General features: G+C 46.8%; 1 protein-coding gene across 17 annotated transcripts in view; it reads left to right on the plus strand.

Annotated features, from left to right (window-relative positions):
• GLI3 (GLI family zinc finger 3) overlaps nucleotides 1–21,335 on the plus strand; it is a 281,827-nt gene that overhangs the window by 253,979 nt on the left and 6,513 nt on the right. For all 17 annotated transcript variants that reach the window (XM_042963632.1, XM_042963719.1, XM_042963712.1 and 14 more), the window contains 4 exons: nucleotides 8,913–9,062; nucleotides 10,398–10,562; nucleotides 16,135–16,425; nucleotides 20,834–21,164. In XM_042963632.1, the coding sequence (XP_042819566.1) occupies nucleotides 8,913–9,062; nucleotides 10,398–10,562; nucleotides 16,135–16,425; nucleotides 20,834–21,164 (937 nt within the window). The remainder of the gene's footprint in view (nucleotides 1–8,912; nucleotides 9,063–10,397; nucleotides 10,563–16,134; nucleotides 16,426–20,833; nucleotides 21,165–21,335) is intronic.

The raw sequence follows: 21,335 nt of genomic DNA on the forward strand, positions 1-21,335 counted from the left end.
AAAGAACTTTGTCTTCCTCACACATAAAAGAAAATAGTTTTGTTACAGATTTGTGCCTTGGAACAAACAAGATTTGAATACCTGTCAGAAGGACTCCATTCATTTATTCCTTCTTTTTTTGTTTTAATTTTTTTAATGTTTATTTATTTTTTGAGAGACAGAGAGCATGAGCAGCGGGGGGGGGTGGGGGGGCAGAGAGAGAGGGAGTCACAGAATCTGAAGCAGCCTCCAGGCTCCGAGCTGTCAGCACAGAGCCCAACATGGGGCTCAAACTCACGAACCACAAGATCATGACCTGAGCCGAAGTCGGACGTTCAACCCACTAAGCCACCTGGGCGCCCCTTCGTTTATTCCCTCTTAACCAGGAAGTGGACTTTTGCTTTTTATCTCTACCTAATTCTTAATATTCATAAACCAGAAAGAAGAAGAGAATGCTGTTTTTTACCCAACGTGTTGAGTCCTTTTGATATTTCTGTGTGTAATTTTTTAGTTATATCAGAAAACTAGAAGGTGGCTGGAATACTTGTATAAACCAGCATGGATTCAAACAATTGTGTTGTGAGGTCTTCGTGGAGATCCCTCCTACAGCAAGCATCACATACTGTTAGGAAGATTGATGGGTGCCAACAAAACCGTTTGAATTATTTTATTTATCTAAAATTAAAGTGCATATAGAGATAAAGGGCCTATTTCAGCTCTGATAGTCTGAGGCTGCTGCCTTTTTCTGCTTCTGCCTAGCAATGCCGTTAGAAATCCTAACATAGGGTACTGCTAATGGAATCTGTGTCACGACAGTTGTACAACTTTCCAGCAATGGCCCATGTGTGACAGAATACACAAAACAAGAAGGCGTATGTCTCCTTTCAGATGAAAGGTTTGAAGGATTCTTGCAGTTTCTTGGAGACAAGCAATTTCAGTTTCTCAAATCAGCTTTAATAAAAATTAAGCTTTAATCCGTTATAAATTATTTTTTCCTCTCTCTTTTGCAGAAATATTTCTGGACTACTAAGAGATAGTACAGTTGACTCGAACAACATGGGTTTGAACCGTGTGGGTCCACTTATATGTGGATTTTTTTCAAGAAATATAGTGCAACACCATAAATGTATTTTCTCTTATGATTTTCTCAATAACATTGTCTTCTCTCCAGCTTACTTTATTGTAAAAAGACAGTATATAATACACATAACATACAAAATGTGTGTTAATTGACTGATTACACATAATATTAACATAATATCGGTAAGGCTTCAGGTCAAGTTTTTGAGGAGTCAAAACTTCCATGTGGATTTTTTACTGTGCACGGTGTCGGCACCCCTAAATCCAGTGTTGTTCAAGGATCAGCTGTTATAGATCGATAATATAAAGTCAAGATTCAAACTGAAAATGGAGCTTATTTAAAATTGTTTAGCTGCTTATAGCCCATCCTCTACCAGAGTAGGGGGCCTCCTTAACCTACGTCCTCAGCAAATCCCTAAAAGTTAATAAATTATTGAATTCTGTTAAATGTATTCACCGGCTCAAGCCTAGGTTATGAGCTCACCTGGTGGCCATGCAAAAAGATTTAGAATTGAACATTTCTAGTTTCTGAGAAGGCAGGGTTTAGGTTCTATTTCCTTCAGTTTTAAAACAAACTCACGAAGGGGCACCTGGGTGGCTCAGTCGGTTAAGTGTCCGACCGGCTCAGGTCATGATCTCGCAGTTTGTGGGTTCGAGCCTCACGCTGGGCTCTGTGCTGACAGCTCTGGAGCCTGCTTCAAATTCTGTGTCTCCCTCTCTGTCTGCCCCTCCCCTGCTTGTGCTCTGTCTCTCTCTCTTTCTCTCTCTCTCTCTCTCTGTCTCTCAAAAATAAACAAACATTTAAAAAATAATGAAATAAAATAAAATAAGATCATGGCATCAAATAGTGGAGTGTTCGTGGCTTAAGATAACAGAGAAATGTAGCAAAGGGATGAATCAGAAAGAGTCCCCAGGCTTCAGTGAACCCAACCACCTGCAAGCCCATAATGCAAGTTCCATTGTCTTAAGCATTCGTATATGAGATACACTACTTTCTGAGTCTTTATTTTCTTTTCCGTCAAAGCAGGGGTGCTGTGTATGTGTGTCTCCATGTGTGTGTTTGTACATACCTACGTACATGGGTTTGTGTGGAGAGAGATCCGACTTGAGCGCCGTTCTACTGAAGATCGCGCGGTCTGCTTGTTACGCGTTCCCCGTGCTGTGAAAAACTTGGCGGCAGCGCACTTTGTGGAAGCCTTTTACGTCGGTGACAAGGTTCTGTGTTATCTGAGAAACAGTAGAAACTGACAGAAAGACTGGTGTGTAAGGTATATGCACAGGGGAGCCATGTGGACATGGCGGTGAGGGTTGGGTCCCAAGTTTTTACATTTCCTGCTGTCCCTGGTTTTCAGTGGGCGTAACGGTAACATTTTCATTACAACAGTGGGAGTTTACCTTCTTGATGTTAAGGAGCTGTCTGATTTAAAGACTTTTAATTTTAAAAAACAGGTTTATTCATGTTCAGTTTTCAGAGAGAGAGAGAGAGAGAGAGAGAGACAGACAGAGTGCTAGTGGGGGAGGGGCAGAAAGAGAGAGGTAGACACAGAATCCAAAGCGGGCTCCAGAGCTATCATCACAGAGCCCAACGCAGGGCTCAAACCCACGAACCGTGAGATCATGACCTGAGCTGAAGTCAGACGCTTAACCGACTGAGCCACCCAGGTGCCCCTGATTTAAGGACTTTGTCTGCTGACCAGTGTGCTACGCTGGCAGAGTTCGAACGGGGATGAGAGAAGCTTCCACACCCACCTTGCGCCCGGTTGCTCAGATGGAAGCTGCTTACCCGTCTAGAAAGCTTGTGCTTTCTGAGTGGGAATCGGCGGGGAATCTGGCAGAAGGAGAGGGAGGCAGATAGAAAGCACCAGAGTGCTTCCAAGGTTCACGAACCGCTTGGATAGCAGCTTTATTTGGAGAGCCGCGAACATTCGGGGTCGATAGACCACACGCGTGCATTTCATCTGAAGGGTTAGCAATTAGACTGCAGAAGAACTGCCTGCTCTTTACTGGGAGTGAAATAACGAAGCCAGAAGAAAGGATTCTGATTAGCTTCGTGAAGTCCATTGTGGCTTCCATTTTGCTGATGGTGACAGAAAAGCTTCCCTTCCCCCATTTTCCTTCGGGGTCTTTCTTCCCACAGCACTGAAGCCTCCGAGGCTGATGCAAGTAGCTGGTTGCCTCCATGGCCAGGCGGACAACAGAGAGACTTCTCCCACCTTCCTCTGCACCCCGAGGCTCCACGTGGAGCAGACAAGACGGGAATGCATGCCTGGCCCTGGCTCACCTTGCTGCAAACACATCTCAGTGGGGAAACAGCAACTTGGCTGGTTTGCTCTGGGCACCTCAGATATATTATTTGTTTCATCAGCCATCAATTTCCGGAGGCAAAGGCTTACAACACCGCTTGGAAAATGGAATCATGGAGAGGCTGTGTGGTGGGACCCGGCCTTTTCGGGGCAGTTGCCTGGTCCTGGCATCCCCATCCTGTTTGTTCAGACAGGGAGAGTTTTGAGCGGCCCGGCTGAGAGAGCTGACATACAGCACCGTAATTTACATCATCTATCTCTTTCTGGAGCTTGGGCCTCTGGCAAATTGCATGTCTTTGTGTTGGATTAGTTTGGAATTTAATCATGCATTATTTTCCCTCCCAATTAAATTATTTATATATTTGATTAACGTTTTCACTGCGAGGAAGCCAAATGTTCAATGAAACCACAAATAAACACATGCCCATTGAATTTCAGGCCAGCTTCACGTGGGATCATTCTGTCTGTGGAATGTTAAGAATTCACTCTGTATAGCCTTCTTAGCTACCTGGGATTTTGGTGAGCAAAATCCACCCCATCCTAGGATCACGATGCAGGGGGAGTCTGTCTGGCTTAGGTCCCTCCCTTGTTTAGCCTAGCATCCTGGCTTTTTTCCTTCCCATGGCTTTTTATTTTCCCTGCACTGAAACCTCCCTCCCTCTAATTTTACTTCCTCAGGCTTGAGAGCCAGCCTGACCAAGAAAGTCATGGCTCTGGGGCACCTGGGTGATTTAGTCGATTAAGCGTCTGACTCCTGATTCTGGCTCAGGTCATGATCTCACAGTTCATGAGTTCAAGCCCCGCATCGGGCTCTGTACTGACAGCACAGGCCCTGCTTGGGATTCTTGCTGTCCCTCTCCCTTCCCCTCCCCTGCTCATACTCTTGCTCTCAAAATAAAGAAAACTTTTAAAAGAATGTCATGGGCTCTGCTAGTCCAAGGAAGAGACTGAAATCACCTAATCAGGGGTGAGCAGACCAATGGCCCACAGGTAAGGTCTGGCCCACTGCATGATTTTGCACCGCCCTTGAGCTAAGAATGGTTTTTACAGTTTTAAATGGTTGAAAAAAATATTTTTTAATGTTTTATTTGTTTTTGAGAGCAAGAGCACGGCAGGGGTGGGAGGTGGAACAGAGGATCTGAAGTGGGCTCTGTGCTGACAGCAGTGAGCCCGATATGGGGTTCGAACTCATGAACCATGAGATCACGACCTGAGCTGAAGTCAGGTGCTCAACCAACTGAGCCACCCAGGCACCCCTTGAAAAAAATTTTAAGAATATTTCTTGACATGTGAACTGCTCAGTGTCAAGGATAAACAGCTGTACCTGTTCACTTACACGTTGTCTGTGGCCGTTCGCCTAAAACAGTGACAGAGTTTGAGTGCCTACAAACTTCTGACCACCAAAGCCTAAAATAGATTACTGTCTGGCTTTTTACAGATAATGTTTGCCGACACCTGATCTCTGGTTCATCACCAAGATTTAACAGACAAGAAAACCAAGGTTCAAGTGGGAGAACTGAGCTGTCCAAAGGTACACAGCTCATCAGAAATTGATCTGGGAGGCATCTTCCGATGCCCACCCCGCACTCTTCCCACTGTAGCATAGGGTCCGCCCTAAGATGAGCCCTCCTGTGGACACTCGCCACAGAGGCCAAAGCAGCTTGGGAAAGAAACGTAAATATTTAGGACCCATGGACATGTAAAATCTATGATTTCTTAGAATTTGAATTTTCACTTGAAATCTAGAGCCAGGAAATGTGTTCAGCTTAAAATGCATTTGAGCTGCCCAAGTAGGCAGAAGGATGCATCCGTATTTCTGTAGAGTAATTGATTACGTCCTGTGCTCAGCACTTGGACCTGGGCCCTGCCGGCTGAGGTGGTAGGATCTCATTTCAAGAAAAATAACTTGTGGTCTCACTCCAAGTTTTCACTCGAGCAGTTTCAGCAAATTATAAAAGCATATGAGATGGAACTCAGGTCTCCTGTACAGGGACCGAGAAGGAAAATCCCCAAGATGCTAACCTTTGGGAAAGTGAGGTTGCTCCTACTTCCTGGTGCAGATTCTTCTGCGTCCCTCCCCATGTGGGGATGCAATGGCTGATCTCCATGGGATCCCAGGATTAGAGATCGTCCCAGAGGCCAAGATCAATGAGAGTTGTTGAGGTATAAATAGGAAAGGGGATCTTTTAGTCACTGTGCTCTCCAGCTCCTTGTCAGTTCTCTCCTCCAGCTTTGCAGCGGGTCCCTCCACACCTTTGTAGACCGCTGCTGTGACTTCCCAGCCTTCCGGTTTAAACTTCTCCTTCAGAGCCTTCCGTCGCTTGGCATGCACTTGAGGGGGCTGCTGGGGTGTTGGCTTCTCCTCAGTTGCCTCACCCAGAGGAACAGACCCCTTCCCTCTCCTCCTAGAGTCTCTGACTTCACTGGCCACCCTTGACGCCTCCCCTGTTGCTCATTCCAGCTCCCCGCCCCGAATAAGGCCCGTTAACCTTGGTACTCTGTCCTTGGGAGCAGGCGTCCAAGTGCTGCTCTCTGGACGTGCGTTCTGTCCAAGGTTGTATCCTGCAGTCGTGCTGCTGGTGATCTGACCCAGCACTCTGCATCCCAAGTGGGCCCAAGCTCGCCTACCTCAGCGGCATCCTCCCAGCCCATGGAAACTCTTACCTTCTTACCGCACCACGCAGTGGCGTGCTAGAAGCTTCCTGTGTCTGCTAGACCCATCCACCCATCCTCTCCTGCCACGCATGTTCCTCACACTGTTCTTCAAAGGCACCAGGTTCTGTCCCACAGGTCTCACTTTTCTGCCGTGCTGACCCTTTCTCCCCACCCCGTTCCCGATCTGCACACCTGGCTGGTCTCTGCCCCTCGCTTAGGTCCTGCCACGTCATTGAAGAAACTCACCCTGCTCTTTGGACGCAGATTTGAGACCCCCTGTTAATTATTTTTAGAAAACCCTCTTACTTCCTTTCATAACACTGATCACAACTATAATTATATGGTAATTTAAGCCATTATCTGCTTGGCTCCGGTAGACTGTCATTTCCTTAGGGCAGGAAGTATGTCTGTCTGATTCCCCGGCACAGGGCCTGGTGTGGAGTGGACCCCAGTACACACAGCCCCAGTAAACGCACGAGAGACCAGTAAAACATTGCAATCACAGATCGTACAGGAAGCGTTTGTTAATTGATGAGAAAAAGCGTTTCTAGAAAACTTGAGACTCCGCTTAAATGCAGCATCCACTCAGAAAACTCTGATTTTCCAGCTCATGCTCGGGTAGCCCCACAAGTCTCCCCTCGGAGACCTGGGAGTCTTGGGTAACAAGCACTCAGTTCTCTCCAGGAAGTGTACATGCAAAATAGAGTGAACTCACCTTGAATTCGCTTACTCCACCCGGCAGGGTAGAGCTCACATCTGCATAGCATTCAAATCCTTTTGAATTCTTGAGAGTGTGTTATCTTCAAGTAATAGAACCCTTTACTTGCAGTCGTGTTGTATGGATACCAGGTGAAATGAAGCTGAGTTAGATCAGCAGGAGCATCAAGTTCAAGCTCTTTTGTCCAGCGAAAGTTCAGTGTGCACATGAGTCCGAATCAATTCAGCAAATATTTACCGAGGACCTGCCAGGTGCCAGGGACACTGGTCAGTTGCTGAGAATAAGAAGCTAAAAGATGTGGATCCTGCCCTCCAGGAGGAGGCTCAGCCCTGGTTCTAATTCAGCTTTCCAGCTCAGCCTGCCCCTCTCCTCCTTCCTCCTTCCCCTCCTGTCTCCTTTTTCTTTTCGTGTCCCTCAATCCAAGTAGCTTATTTCCAATGACTTGGGAGAAAGTGAACCAAGAGCAGTGTTTAGGGAATGGATTTGTGTGATCAGCAGCTGTTTCCCCTGGAAAGGAGAGTTTGCAGAGCCCTTGTGTGTTCCGTGGGCTTAAAGGCTGGGCTCTGGCATACCTCGGGACAGTCCTGGCTGATAGGTGTGGGCCGCAAAGATGCGCTTGAAGCGTAAATTTGAAGATTGCATGGTGTCCCCTGTCCAGCACCTCTGTTCTCCTCATACCCTCATATACATAACTTTTAAGAAATGCTAGTACTTAGGATAGTTGGCTTTTCAGAAGACACCCACGTCTGTGTGTCCTGGGTTGCTACACCCTTGGGGACCCAAGTGACTCTGTGTGGTTTCCTTGTGGCTTGCAGCGCTTCTGAGAGGACCCTGGTTGTCTCCCGCTGTGCTCTGCTCAGCCACCCACTCTCCTCGGTTCTTCCACCTTTCCGACCGCTGCTCAGCTCTCCGACAGAGAGTTCACAGCAACTGCCTTTCTCTGCCCGCACCCATTTTTCAACTCCAGAAAGTGGGACCAACGTCATTTGTTCTAGCGGGCCGCCTCCTGGAGGAACGGAGAAAGGCCGACTGAGGGTGGCATCTTGCCCTCAGGCCCCCGGAGACCACTCATTCAGGAGCCGGAGCCTAAGCAAGAAAGTAATTAAGTGTTCTGTCACAGCACACAGTGCATGGAACCCAAAGGGAGCGTTCTCTCATTGAACAGATTCATTTGTGTGGGGTTTCCGTGGATGTTTCAGAAAGGGCTTGCAAGAGCCTTAAATGAAGGCAAATAGGATATGGGGTAACCAGAGAATAAAAGCAACAGGTTCCACCCAGGACCCAGCTTTCCTCACTAACCCATAACTGGACACTTAAATCACATCATCATCTTATTTAAATGGGACTTAAATGGGATCCTAGTTGAGAACTTTCTCTGCCTCTGGTGCTTCCTTAGGTTTCCTGGGTCTTGGGGTGTGAATCCAGGGAGCCTAACATTATTTGAAAACTTTGAATTGATAAGGAGTTCAGGGAAATTTATCTTCATATTAAAAACCAAGTTAATAGAATTACATAGAGCTGGAAAGAACCTTAGCACTTAGGGAAGCCATCCCTTTATTTTGTCCCTGAGGAAGGCTAAGATCCTGAGACTAAAGCATTTTGTTGCTCCCTGGTTCTCTTCAGTATCTAGTTCGTTTGTCTGTGATTATTACCCAACGAGAAAAAAACCCACAAATTGGAACTAAAGTGTAGTTTGAAAAGGTGCTTTGGTTTTTTGCTGGCCCTTTATGCAGAATCAGGTGTGCACACACACACGTGTGCTCGTGTTCCCGTTCTCTGCAGTGTCAGCCACAGCGCTAACCCGGGACCCAGAGCGCATGCGAGCTAGGGAGCAAGCACCCAGCTGCTCTGTCGACCGTGAGACCCCCACTTTGCAGAGGCCCAGCGAGGGTGTGCGGGCTCACCTCATTTCACAAATCCCCCACCTTCAGAGGCATTTCTGGGACACCCAGCTTCCTCCGAATAGGGAGACTCCTGCTACTTAGAAATGAAGCGTGCACAGTTACTAGGAGCAGATTTATTTAAGAAACATACGAACTGACACAAAATCACTTGTATATAAAATTGTCCTATGTTCCTTAGGGCCTCCGGTTGGGGCACTTTCTGCGCCCCCTTCTGTAGCCTTCAGAAAGGAGTCCTGCATTGCTCTCTCCCTTTCTTTTTTTTCCAACCCCCAGCATATAAATAATGACCATATTCATGGCGAGAAGAAGGAATTCGTGTGCCGATGGTTGGATTGCTCGAGAGAGCAGAAGCCCTTCAAAGCCCAGTACATGCTGGTGGTGCACATGAGGAGACACACGGGGGAGAAGCCTCACAAATGCACTGTGAGTGTGCGGCACAGGCTGCTGGCTTGGGGCCATCTGGCACTAGTGCGTGTCAGGTTGGGGTTCAGGGTCACCCGGGGGCCTCTACATGCTATGCTGATGAACCAAGCTGAGGGGGGTGCGGCTGGGTGGCTGGAGGCACGGGGGTCTGTGTTGAATGCCGGTAGTTCTGAGAAGGGGTTCTGAAATGGGGGGATCGCCAGAAGTGGAGAGCAACAGCCACGTTTTGGGGGACAGTAGAAGTCGTCTGCGCTGTCCAACAAGGTGGCCATGAGCCACATGTGCCTCTTGGGTGCTTTTGAGACTTGTCCAGAGCAACCAAGGAACTGATAATTTTTTAATTTAAAATTTTTTAAAATTTTTTAATGTTTATTTTTGAGAGAGAGAGAGGCAGGGGAGGGGCCGAGAGAGAGGGAGACCCAGAATCCAAAGGCAGGTTCCAGGCTCTGAGCCATCAGCACAGAGCCCAACGCAGGGCTCGAACTCACCGACCGTGAGATCATGACCTGAGCTGAAGTTGGACGTTTAACCGACTGAGCCACCCAGGTGCCCCTTAATTTAATTTAATTTAATTTAATTTAAAGAACGGTAAATATAAAGTCAGCCTCTGCTGGCAGGCAGCTAGCACATCACATAGCACAGTTGTGCGGAGTGGCAAGTGGGCAGCGGTGGCTGGGACGCCCTGGCGGGCACTGGGAATGAGCATGTGACCACCACAAATGCCCATCACGCTGGAGGACTCGGAGGGCAGAAGGAGGTGCGAGCCTGGACTTGAAACACTTGAGTTCACTTTTAAAAGTATAACCCAGATGACTTGAGAGTTTTTCTTTGCCTTCCTAGTCTGTCCCCACGGCCTGGTATCCACCCGCAGGGTGGCTGGGACTCAGCCTCTTTCCCTGAGGTGCCTCCAAACACATGGGCACTGCTCAGCCCTGCACTTTACATCTTAAAGGCCCTTTACAAACATGATCAAATTCCGTGCCTTTGTATGGACACAAAGCCATATTAGTGAACTTTGTGCTGAATCTAAAATCAGTGGGAATTTGAGGAGATCAGTGAGCAGATAATGAAACCCATTGTGCACATTGAGTGGTCTATTAAAAAAAAAAAAAAAAAAAAAGACCTCCAGGACTTTTACTAGCCCTGAAAATGCAGTCTCTTGAACTGCACTGAGCCCCATCTGAATCCCAATAAATGCAGAGTTTAGTGGACTTTTGTTCCTCGGTTTTGAAAAGCTGCTGACCCTCCAGACGTCAGTCTTTCATCAACTCTGAGGGACTGTTGGGCATAAGCCGGGATTGTGTGGAGTAATGCAGATTTACCTGTTGTCCCCAGTTTGAAGGTTGCACAAAGGCCTACTCGAGACTAGAAAACTTGAAAACGCACTTGAGATCCCACACTGGAGAGAAACCGTACGTCTGTGAGCACGAAGGTTGCAACAAGGCTTTCTCAAATGCCTCTGATCGCGCCAAGCACCAAAACAGGACGCATTCCAATGAGGTGAGGCTCCTCTACGAGACATTCTTTGGGCCCAGAGCTCGTGGTGCAAACAAAGAGCCCTCGTGGGCAATGCACATGGAGGGGAGGCCCATCCCGTCTGATTTCCTGTCTGCCATCCCCAGCAAGAGCGTGCACTGGCTGCGGCTGCAGGTGGGGGCCTGGAGCCTCAGAGGTAGGGGCTGAAAAGGGGCCTGGTTTGCCGAGGAATGCAGATCAGGAGGGAACTTCAAACCCCTGACTAGTCTCACAGTTGTTCAGAACTGCCACCTACTGGTCAAACAGTCGGAGCATTTAACTGTGGCATTGCTACCGCTTGCTCCTCCTGGAATAGCAGGATCCATGCAGAGGACGACCCTGTAAGCACCCAGGATAGACCAGAAGCAGTGTGCTGACTGCTGATAGCTTACTGCTAAGACAGCCACTTTTGTTTGCTTTCTCCAGGTGGTATCTTTAAATGCATTATATCCAAAAAGACTTTCACAGGGCAACCAGCCTTGGCTAAACAGGATTTCCAGACATTCTCAATTCCAGAGGATCTTGGGAGAGCTATTCTCAGCAAACCAGAATGGTTGCTGGTCAGTCATTTAAGACAGCATATTGAATAAAAGCGCCATGGTTAATGGGTGGTTCCTGCTGTGTTGCTGTTATTTGTAGGTACTTATCCCCCCAAAATGTCAGAAGGAGCGTAAGAATGAAAATGATTCCAAACTATTTTGCTTATGTTTTTTTTTTTTTTAATTTTTATTCATTTTTGAGAGAGACAGAGCACGAGCAGGGAAGGGGCAGAGAGAGAGAGAGGGAGACACAGAAACCGAAGCAGGCTCCGGGTTCTGAGCTGTCAGCACAAAGCCCGATGCAGGGCTTGAACCCACGAACCGTGACATCATGACCTGAGCCCAAGTCGGACCCTTAACCCGCTGAGCCGCCCAGGTGCCCCTGTTTTGCCTGTGTTTTAATGCATGTCTACCTGTAGGCCTCCAGCTTCTATTTGAAGGTCTAGCTCAAGTTCTGACTTGTCTGTGATGCCTTCTCTTGAATGAATCCAGAGATGAACAAAAAAGCTCTTCACGTTTTGGGTAAAAATGCGATGGCTGGCCAGAATTTGTCAACAGGAGACATCGTTCTGCCCCGCTAAGCACGTCATCAGTGCGGTTGCAGTGTGTGAGAGAGGAGCATTTGACCTTTCAGCTCAGGGACCATTGGCTTTAAGGTCCTTGCCAAATGTCCCTTCAGCTTAAGGGACAGAGCAAAAACATCTCCGAAGAGATTAACAACACTTTTTTTTTTTTTTTAAGTTTATCTCTTTATTTTGAGAGAGAGGGAGAAAGACTACGAGCAGGGGAACAGCAGAGAGAAAGGGACAGAGAGAATCCCATGCAGGCTCTGCAGTGTCAGCACAGAGTCCAGTGCGAACCGCGAGATCATGACCTGAGCAGAAATCAAGAATCAGACGCTTAACCCACTGAGCCACCCAGGCGTCCCCCACACTTTCTTAAAAGCACACTCACACTGAAGCTCATATGTGCAGGTTCACATGTGTGAACTCTTTTTGAAAGGGTCATGGTGGACTAAGGAGATTGCATCCTTTGGAATCTCATTATTAGTCAACTGTTTGAGGATGCTTTGGGGGAGATCCCACATACCCATATTTTCACGTCAAAAATGCTTTTACAGGGGCACCTGGGTGGCTCAGTCGGTTGGGCGTCCGACTTCGGCTCAGGTCGTGATCTCCCGGTTCGTGGGTTCAAGCCCCGCATCGGGCTGTGTGCTGACAGCTCGGAGCCCGGAGCCTGCTTCAGATTCTGTGTCTCCCTCTCTCTCTCTGCCCCTCCCCCGCTCTTGCTCTGTCTCTCTCTGTGTCTCTCAAATATAAACAAAGGAAAATATTTTAAAACATAATAAAAAAGCTTTTACTACCCGCACTTCTTGTAGTGTCACCTACTGTACTTGTTTTGTGAGAACCTCCAGGGAGTCTAGGCGAATCCATAGAGACAGAAAGCAGATTAGTGGTTGCCAGAGGCTGAGGGGAAGGGAATAGGGTAAGGATTTCTTTTGGGGATGATGAAAACATCCTAGAATTTGATTGATAGTAGTGACAGTTGCACAAGATTGCGGATGTACAAAATGCCACTGCACCGTGCAATTTCGAAGTGTTCTTTTAATGGTATGTGAATTATATCTCAGTTTAAAATGTTTTAGGGAATGCGATTAACTTAGAATTAAATTAAAATACTTAACTGCATTCCATATATATATATATATATATATACGCACAATTATGACTAGAAATTTAGAAGACATTCATTTCTATAGTATATAGGCCCAAGGCCCAGGGCCCACCCCTGTTCTTATGGAGAAATCGGGGCAGTGAGTGTGTTAAGATTAGTGGTATGCACATGTACAAACATACTTACTCAGCTTTGTGTCTTTCTTATGGACCTAAAATATGTGCACCGCAGTTTGCTATGCTTAAATGCATTACAGCTAAGCTTGTACACTTCTGTGAGGTAAAAAGTGCGATGCTGTATGAAAGTTTATCCATTAGGAGAGTAATAGATACCTCGGTCAGTCCTCTCTTTCACCAGGGTGGAACAGTTTATCTAAAATAAATTAACAGCCTTGAGCATGCAAGGCTTGGGCCTTCCGAATGATGGACATTTTCACATCCACCAAAATTAAGTTTGTCCAGGAAGTCTAGATTTGTGTCATAAGACGGTCCTAGATAATCCTAGATATCTTCTTTCACTTATTTGCTTTCTTATTTGTACTTTCATTCATTCACTAAACAAATAGGGAGAGCTAGTTAGGTGACACAGCGCCTTGCTGTTCCAGGTTCGGCACAGAATACCGTTCGTTAGAAGCCAGTCTGGCCCTCCCCACCCACCCCCAGGCTGCCTCACCCATGTGGGGCCATAGCAGTGACCTCTGCCAGGGACCCTTCCTCCAGACCACACAGCTTATGTCCTCCCAAAGCCACACTAAACAAGTTTCCTTGGGGTCTGACTCGGTTGTATCTCCTTCTCCAGAAAGTTCCAATGGCTCCTTCTTACCTTTAGGGAAAGTTTAGACTCCCTGGGCTTGTACCTGCTGTCACTGGGCCCAAGCCTGCCCTTCCAGGCTTGACCTCTTACCTTTGTGGCCGTGAATGGCGCTGACAGCCATCCCCCTGTGCACGAAGCGGTCCTGACTCTGGACCTTGGCTTTTCTTTCACATCCCCTTCCCTCATTTTTATCCCTCAGAATCTTGTTCTTCTTTCAGGACCCAGCTGCAATGCCTCTTCCTAATAAAGTTCTGTTCAATGACTAATTACTGTGTGCAACACATCAGGGTGAGCATTTCGTGTATGTTGTCCTGTTTAACCCTTACCATGACCCAGTGAGCTGGGCATTATACCCAGATGTAAAAACTTAATAACTGATGCCTCCTCCAATCACCCCAACTGAAAAATGGTTCCCCTGTGTCCACATCATTCTGTAGCATTCAGAGTTTACCCTGGTGATAATTACATGCTGTCATATTTCTCCTGCGTATTTTATATCCCCTGACATCAAATCCTGCGGTATATAACTTTGTGTTCACAGAGTCTTGCATAGAGTAGGGACCACGAAATGTTTATTGAAAAATCTAGTCGGGTAAATTCTACAAAGTCAAGTACACAAAAGTATCCATGACTTTCACAAAGTACCTTCGGTTGAGGGGGTCAAAAAGAAGACAGCCATGGCAGAAGTTGAGTTATCTCGGACCATGAGACCGGCAACATTTATCTTCACCTACAGTTCTGTTTCATCTCAGCCATTGATCTCAACTGAATTTGGAGGCGAAGCCACGTAATTGGGTTAATGTGTTTTTTCGTTAACGCATTAAGTTTCCTGAACCCGTGTTCTGATGGTTTTTTTTTAAGGGGATAGTGTGTATGCTCACACACAAGGGCACATGGATGGGTCCATATGTACTTGTAGGTGCCGTCGGTCCTAGAAGTGTAGACTCTCCATCTCTAACTGTGTCCTTCTTTCCCAACTAACCCATAGTATACACATGCATATATTTATGGGAACAGGAGCTTCTCAGATGCATAGTGCTGGCCTGGCTGTGTGCCCTCCCCCGGCCCAACCCCTCCCTGACACCTGCACCACACATCCCAGTGTTCCCGCTGATGGAACAGCCTGTCACAGCAGTGAGGTGAGCAGGCACAGGGCCGATGTCAGAACACTATAAGGTAATGGCCCTGATCGCTGGAGCCATTCTTCTGTCCCTAATGCATAGAATTTGATGTGCTCGTCTCATTATATATATGCTGCAAATCACACAAGCCTCTGAATAGAAGTAATTCATAGTTAATGGGAATCAATTCTACCCAAAAGAATCGCAAATTTGGAGGTGAAGTCTCTCGGGATAATTTTCGGAGTCTTCACTTACTACATTAGGACATTTCATCGTTTTATGTAGCACTCAGTCTGTTCTTGGGCTTTTAGTGAAAAAGCATCTTTTAGACACATACATTCTTTAAGACAGGACATCTTTTTTAATATAATGGGTACATTACATTAATCATGCTTTTTATGACTATCACTTACCTAATAGCTTACCTTCTGATATACATAGACATCTACTCATATAAGCACTCATGCATATATTATATTTCAAGCCGGGTAAACAAGATCTCAGTTCTGATGTTGGTCATGAGTCGGTGACAGTGATTCTGTGATTTGAGTGAATAATTTAGCTGTAAGCATCCGTATACTTTTTAATGACAGCATTTGTACGTTTGATCGCTGGCCCACAAAGGAAATAATTCACAGGCCTCAGTGTTCAAGAGCAAAGCCTAGATCAGGAACCCTCATTTCCAGGACACCATCCAACAGCCCTTCTCAGTTTGTGAGTGAGCTTTCATAGACGGTCTAACAGGGCTTTAGAGCTTTGAAAATCCGAAAGGTTCTGGATATTCAGAGCCCTGATCATCCCAGACCGTGGTAATGCCACCCAAACGGGCATATTTTAGTGATCTCTAACATTGAAGAGGGGTTGGCAATGTTTTAAAATTATGCCTGTGTATAGAGAGCACATTTCCACAAAGGCTGTAGGGATTTTTTTGGTCTGAAAACCAGGACATCCTTAAGGAATTTCTTCACACAGACCCTCCCCAAGGCATATAGCTTTCTTCTGATTAGGTGACAGGTGTCTTTAAGCCTTCTTCTTAGAAGAAGATGGTGGTCACTACCACCATCTTTTGTTACCATCATCTTCAAATACCTATTGAGTAGCTACCGTGACACAGGATACTTCTTCCTACTCTCAGGATAAATGTTTCCAAGAACATACAGGCAAGTTACACACTCCTCGCTCTCCTAGCACATTCTCTAAAAGAATAGCCTATTAAAGCTAGATTCACTGACTGGTATTCAGATGGCCTTTACTAAACACTTAGTAGGTAGAGGTATTTGAACATGTCACAGCTTTGCGGCAGTGCTTTTGAAGGAATTCAAGATACGGTGTGCACCCACGAGACTGTTGGGCTGGGGCGTTATCCCTTTGATAACCGTCTCTTATTTCGTTCCATGTGGCTTTCGGCAGAAACCGTATGTGTGCAAAATCCCAGGCTGCACTAAGCGCTACACAGACCCCAGTTCCCTCCGGAAGCATGTGAAGACAGTGCATGGCCCAGAGGCTCATGTCACCAAGAAGCAGCGTGGGGACATACATCCTCGGCCTCCCCCGCCACGAGATTCCGGCAGCCACTCACAGTCCAGGTCACCTGGCCGGCAGACTCAGGGAGCCCTTGGTGAGCAGAAGGACCTCAGCAACACTACCTCAAAGCGGGAAGAATGCCTCCAAGTGAAAGCAGTCAAGGCAGAGAAGCCCATGGTATGTCATTCACTTTTCTTCTGCTTGACCTCAAGCCACCCTAGGTCATTTTCAAAAGCCAGCTAGGGCATTAGGAGGGACCAGACTGCCCGGGTCCTCACTGCCCTGGGCTCTCTGATTGAAGAGGTCAGGAGCTCAGAGACCTGGGTTCCTTACTCAAGGTGAATCAGTGTAGAAGAGTTCAGAAAAGAGCATCAAGGTTTGCTAACGGTTAGCTAAATCAATCTGGAGCCAGACCACTTTGCTGTGGCAGGTAGAGAGGCATGACTGTCTACATTTTCAGCAGGGCCATAATGCAGAAAATCATCCATTCTGTCTTTCTGGAAACATGTTTTTTGTCTTGTGCTTTGCCCGGGTGACCCTGAGATAAATAAGCCGTGGTCCCCGGTCTTTAGGCACTTACAGTCCAGCAGGGTAGACAGACCAGCAATAGGCAAATATTTACAACTCCATGTGCTGGGTCTTTAACACAAGTCTGCATGAGAGCATTCAAGGGGGGAACAAACCATCCGCGCACTTGAGGATGTGACTGGCGAGGCTGAGGGGGTGGCCCTCAAGTTCAGCACTTAGAGAGGGGCAGGGGCAGGGCCGCAGAAGCCGTGGGGCCCCGGGAGGATGTGCAGAAGTAAAAATGAGTGAGGATAAGAAAGATTAGATTTTACTGGTGATGGGGAATGACTTGGCACAGCTGGTTTATTTTAGAAAAGCCAACTTGAGTTCCAGACTAGGGATTGGCTTGATGGACCAGAGACCATTTCTGCTGTGGTACCTGAACCAAGGAGGCAGAGAGCAAGGGAGGCATTTGAAAGATGTCACAGGGAAAACTCATTCTGGTTTGGTGACTGATGGATGGTTTATGCTACAGTCGCGGCTTCTCTCAAACTTCTGTTGGTTATTTTTCTTTATGTATGTGCCATACTGAAACATCTAAGACTTTTTAGAAGATGAGAAAAATGAAAAGAGAAGCTGTCCGAAGAGGTTCAGTACATTTGTATTTGGCAGTGTACCTAATGGAGTCAGCTCTGGGAACGTGTCAGGTTCTGGTCTGGCGCTCTCTGCATAAGGAGGAAATGTACCAGGTAGATTTCCTGGTACCAGGAAAGTTACCAGGTACTCCGTGCGCTTAGATTAACAGATGCCTGGAAATGGTCAGGCAGGCATATGTATACTCAGTTTAAGGAAGTATTTTCTTAAAATGAGGACAGTCCAGCAATCGGGTGGACATCCTGTGAATTCCAGAGTGATATCACCACACAGCAGTACGTATGGGTAAGAAAGAATGCACATTCAGTTCCAGGGTTGACAGAGTGGAGTTGAATGACTGATTGAATTTTAATGACTTACTGAGTTTGTCTTATAAGTTTTAGAAAGCGACATAAAGTCTAGCCAAAAATAATACAAATAAGCTCTCCAGATTTATCATTACTTCCCAGAGGGTAGCTGTATTTTGCTTTTAAAAAGCACCTGAGTCAGAAAAGAAAAAGAAAAGGCACCTTAGTCAAAAGTTGATGTGTGTGTTATGACTCATCACTATAGTTTAAAATTAATCAGTTCACGGGCAGTGTTTTCTATACTCCTTTCTTTTGGGACCACATATCAATTTCCTAAAATAAAGTCCACCTGTACTGTGCAGAACATTCAACAGTTTATCCTCAAGTGTTTAATGAAACAAGGAAAATGAATCTGTAGTCTCCTAGATTATGTCATCGAGAGACAATGATTTATGTTCTTTGGACATCCTACGGACCCAGAGCCTCTCGTACCTTTAATGTACATCCCTAGCCCAAGGAAACTTGTCATCTCCTCTCCAAACACCCATTATTTAAAAAGAAAATTGGTAGAAATAGGAACTTATAGTTATTTGGCTCAGTGACATCTGAGATGCCCCAAGATGTGAACTATTTTATAAAGTAATTAAATCATAGAAACATGGGCTGGAAGGGATCATAGAGATCGAGACGAAGCTCCATATTTTATAGGTAAGGCTAAAAAAATCAAATTTCCTACTGGGGTTATTGTGTACATACACATGCGAATAGAAGTAGACACCTTCATAGACATTTACTAATGCATATGAGATTTAATTTCTAATGTTCTTTCTTTAAAAACTTGTCTTTGATCATCATGCTATGAATTAAATTCTTTCTTCTTTTTTTCTTATTAATTCCACATCTCTTCTTTGTAATGCTCCTAAATGTCTTGTTCTCACTTCCTAAGGACAGTGGGTAATAAGGTGAGGGAATTTTGGCTTCTCTGCCCTTTTTGTTTTGTGTTCATTTTAACATTTAACTTCTAAGCGTTCCATTTTTCTTTTTTTTTTTTTGTGCTTTGTGATATCTTTGGTAGTGACCATTACTCAGATCTGTTTCAAACATAGAAGCAATGTGTTTTGAACGTTCAGCATGTGGAAATGTGGAGTTAGATGGTGAAACTCATCGTTTTATTTGTCTAGGCTTTCATAATAAATCACACTGGGGCCGACCAAGCAGATGTTCGCAAAGACTATTTAATTATCAGATTGACACATGTAAATTCATTCTTGGACCAGACAGGTACCTCCCTCTTTGAGGACGATCTGTATACATTTGCTGTTAGCAAGTTAATCTATATTTAAATGTCTGAGCTCCTCTGAGCAGCTCTCGTTACAAGCTCATTTGCATCTCCTCCTGTGCCCTGTGGAAGGGAGTCTGCGGTGCGTGTGTACGTACACATCCACACAGATCCACACGCACGCACTCGGAGTGGACAGTCCAAGAGGAAAAGACCAAGAGAACTCTGGATGCTCCAAGTACCTTGGGAAGGAGCAGGTGGCCCGGCACTCCCAAGATTCTGAGGAAGCAAAACTCAAGCAAGGCTTCACGAACTCATGATCCCATTTGTGTGTCTCACTTTGCTCTGCTTGGTTGCCCAGGACAAACTTCGTGTATCACGTGGCACTCACTTAGAAAGTGTTCATTTGCTTGGGTGTATGTGCTGTGGTTGCAGAGCGAGTGTTAATGGGTTCTACTGAGAAGCCCTCTGTCTAAAACCCCTTCCCGACGGTACCGTGCAGCCCACCTGGGGCAGTAGGTGTCTGTCACTGAGTGTGTGTGTGTGTGTGTGTGTGTGTGTGTGTGTGTGTAGTTCTCTCTCCCTGGAGGATTTGCTCTTCCGGCTGCTGTCAGGCTCCAGTTTGTAGAGTAATGGTGGAGGAAGGCACTGTGGAAGAATGGAACTAGCCCCCAGCTGGGAGTCTAGGCTGGTCACACCATTGACTTTGTGACTTTGTGACCCTGGTCAGTCACTGAACTTCTCTGAACGAATATCACTTTTCTTATCAACACAAAAGGGGTGATACTGTGTATCAACCAAGGCACTGGTGGGATTTTAGATAGAGCAGACTGCTCCTTGAGGGCCATTTTATATGGTGCTCCCCAGACCTGAGGACAGTCAGCTTTCTGCTCCCCAGCTCCAGGAGCTCCGGGGGGGGGGGGTGTCCTCTCCCTGACTGAGAACCAGTGGACTAGATCAAGTTTCTGTCTAGTTGCAGAATTGTCTTCCACAGTCCACGCGGTTGGGGGCGGGGAGACGTTGCCTGATTCTCCTAGAGAAATGCCAAGGCACTTTCGATCATTCCCCAGACTCAGATGGCTGTAACTTGCAGCCTTTCAAGCCCCCCACCCCCACCACCCCTCCGGGTACTGCAGAAGCTAAGTGATGGAGGTTGTGCCTCCTACAGCTGCCTTTACCCACAGCCTGGTTGGGGTTCTACAGAGCAGTCAAGTACACACAGAAAGAGGCAGAGGTCACAGAAAACTTGGGGAACCATCCCTGAATAGCTCAGAGAGGGTCTCGTGTGCTGCTGGTGCTCAGCTTCCACGTATGCTGTAGCCAAGCAGCATGAACCTCTGGGCCAAAGCCACCTGGGATAATAAGACCAGCTGATGCTCTCAGAGCCAATCAGTAAATGTTTCCCAGGTCTTTTTATATTTCATGTGCTTTCCTGGCCTCACAATTCCCACAAAGGTCCCGAAGATAAAGAAGACGTCCCCCTTTTAAAAGGGATAAGGAAACTGAGGTTCAGAGTGACCAAGTATTTTGCCCGGAGGATAAAGTCAGGTCGTACAAGCGGGATTGCACCTGAGGGAGTGTTTGCAGAGCTGGCCTCTGGGGCGGGATTCCACAAGCGGAGGTGGTGCCAGTCACACCCCGTGCAGCAAGCCCCGCTTCCATCGCCCCCACTGCACATCCGCCTGGCATTCCATCAGTCTCTGTGGTCGAGGGAAGCCGCCTGCCTTCACCAGCACGTAGTTCTTCTCATGCAACCCGCTGAGCTCCCTGCGGGGCTAGGTCTGCATGAGCTCTCATTCCTAGCTCCCTTTCCTTTTTCCTTCGCGGTGATGTTTCTCTGCTTTCCTCTCGACCCCAGCAGACATCTCAGCCAAGCCCTGGTGGTCAGTCTTCATGCAGCAGCCAACAGTCCCCCATCAGCAACTATTCCAACAGTGGGCTCGAGCTTCCTCTGACCGACGGCGGGGGTGTGGGAGACCTCGGGGCCATCGACGAAACCCCAATCATGGACTCGACCATTTCCACTGCCACCACGGCCCTCGCTTTGCAAGCCAGGAGGAATCCGGCAGGGACCAAATGGATGGAACACGTAAAACTAGAAAGGCTCAAACAAGTGAATGGAATACTGCCACGACTGAACCCCATTCTACCCCCCAAAGCCCCTGCAGTCTCTCCTCTCATAGGAAATGGTGAGTTCCGTGTCCTACCTCACGTCAGCTCAGGGCTGTCTGTTCTTTTCTGTACAAACCAGTGTGAGAGGAACCAGGCTTGATGTGTGTTGGTATGTCCCCTGGTCCTCAAATTATACTGTCACCATACGTACGTGTCAGGGTTGCCTTTCTGGGGAGTCCATATTTTAA

The sequence above is a fragment of the Panthera tigris genome, chromosome A2, assembly GCF_018350195.1.
Source record: "Panthera tigris isolate Pti1 chromosome A2, P.tigris_Pti1_mat1.1, whole genome shotgun sequence".
Taxonomy (NCBI): domain Eukaryota; kingdom Metazoa; phylum Chordata; class Mammalia; order Carnivora; family Felidae; genus Panthera; species Panthera tigris.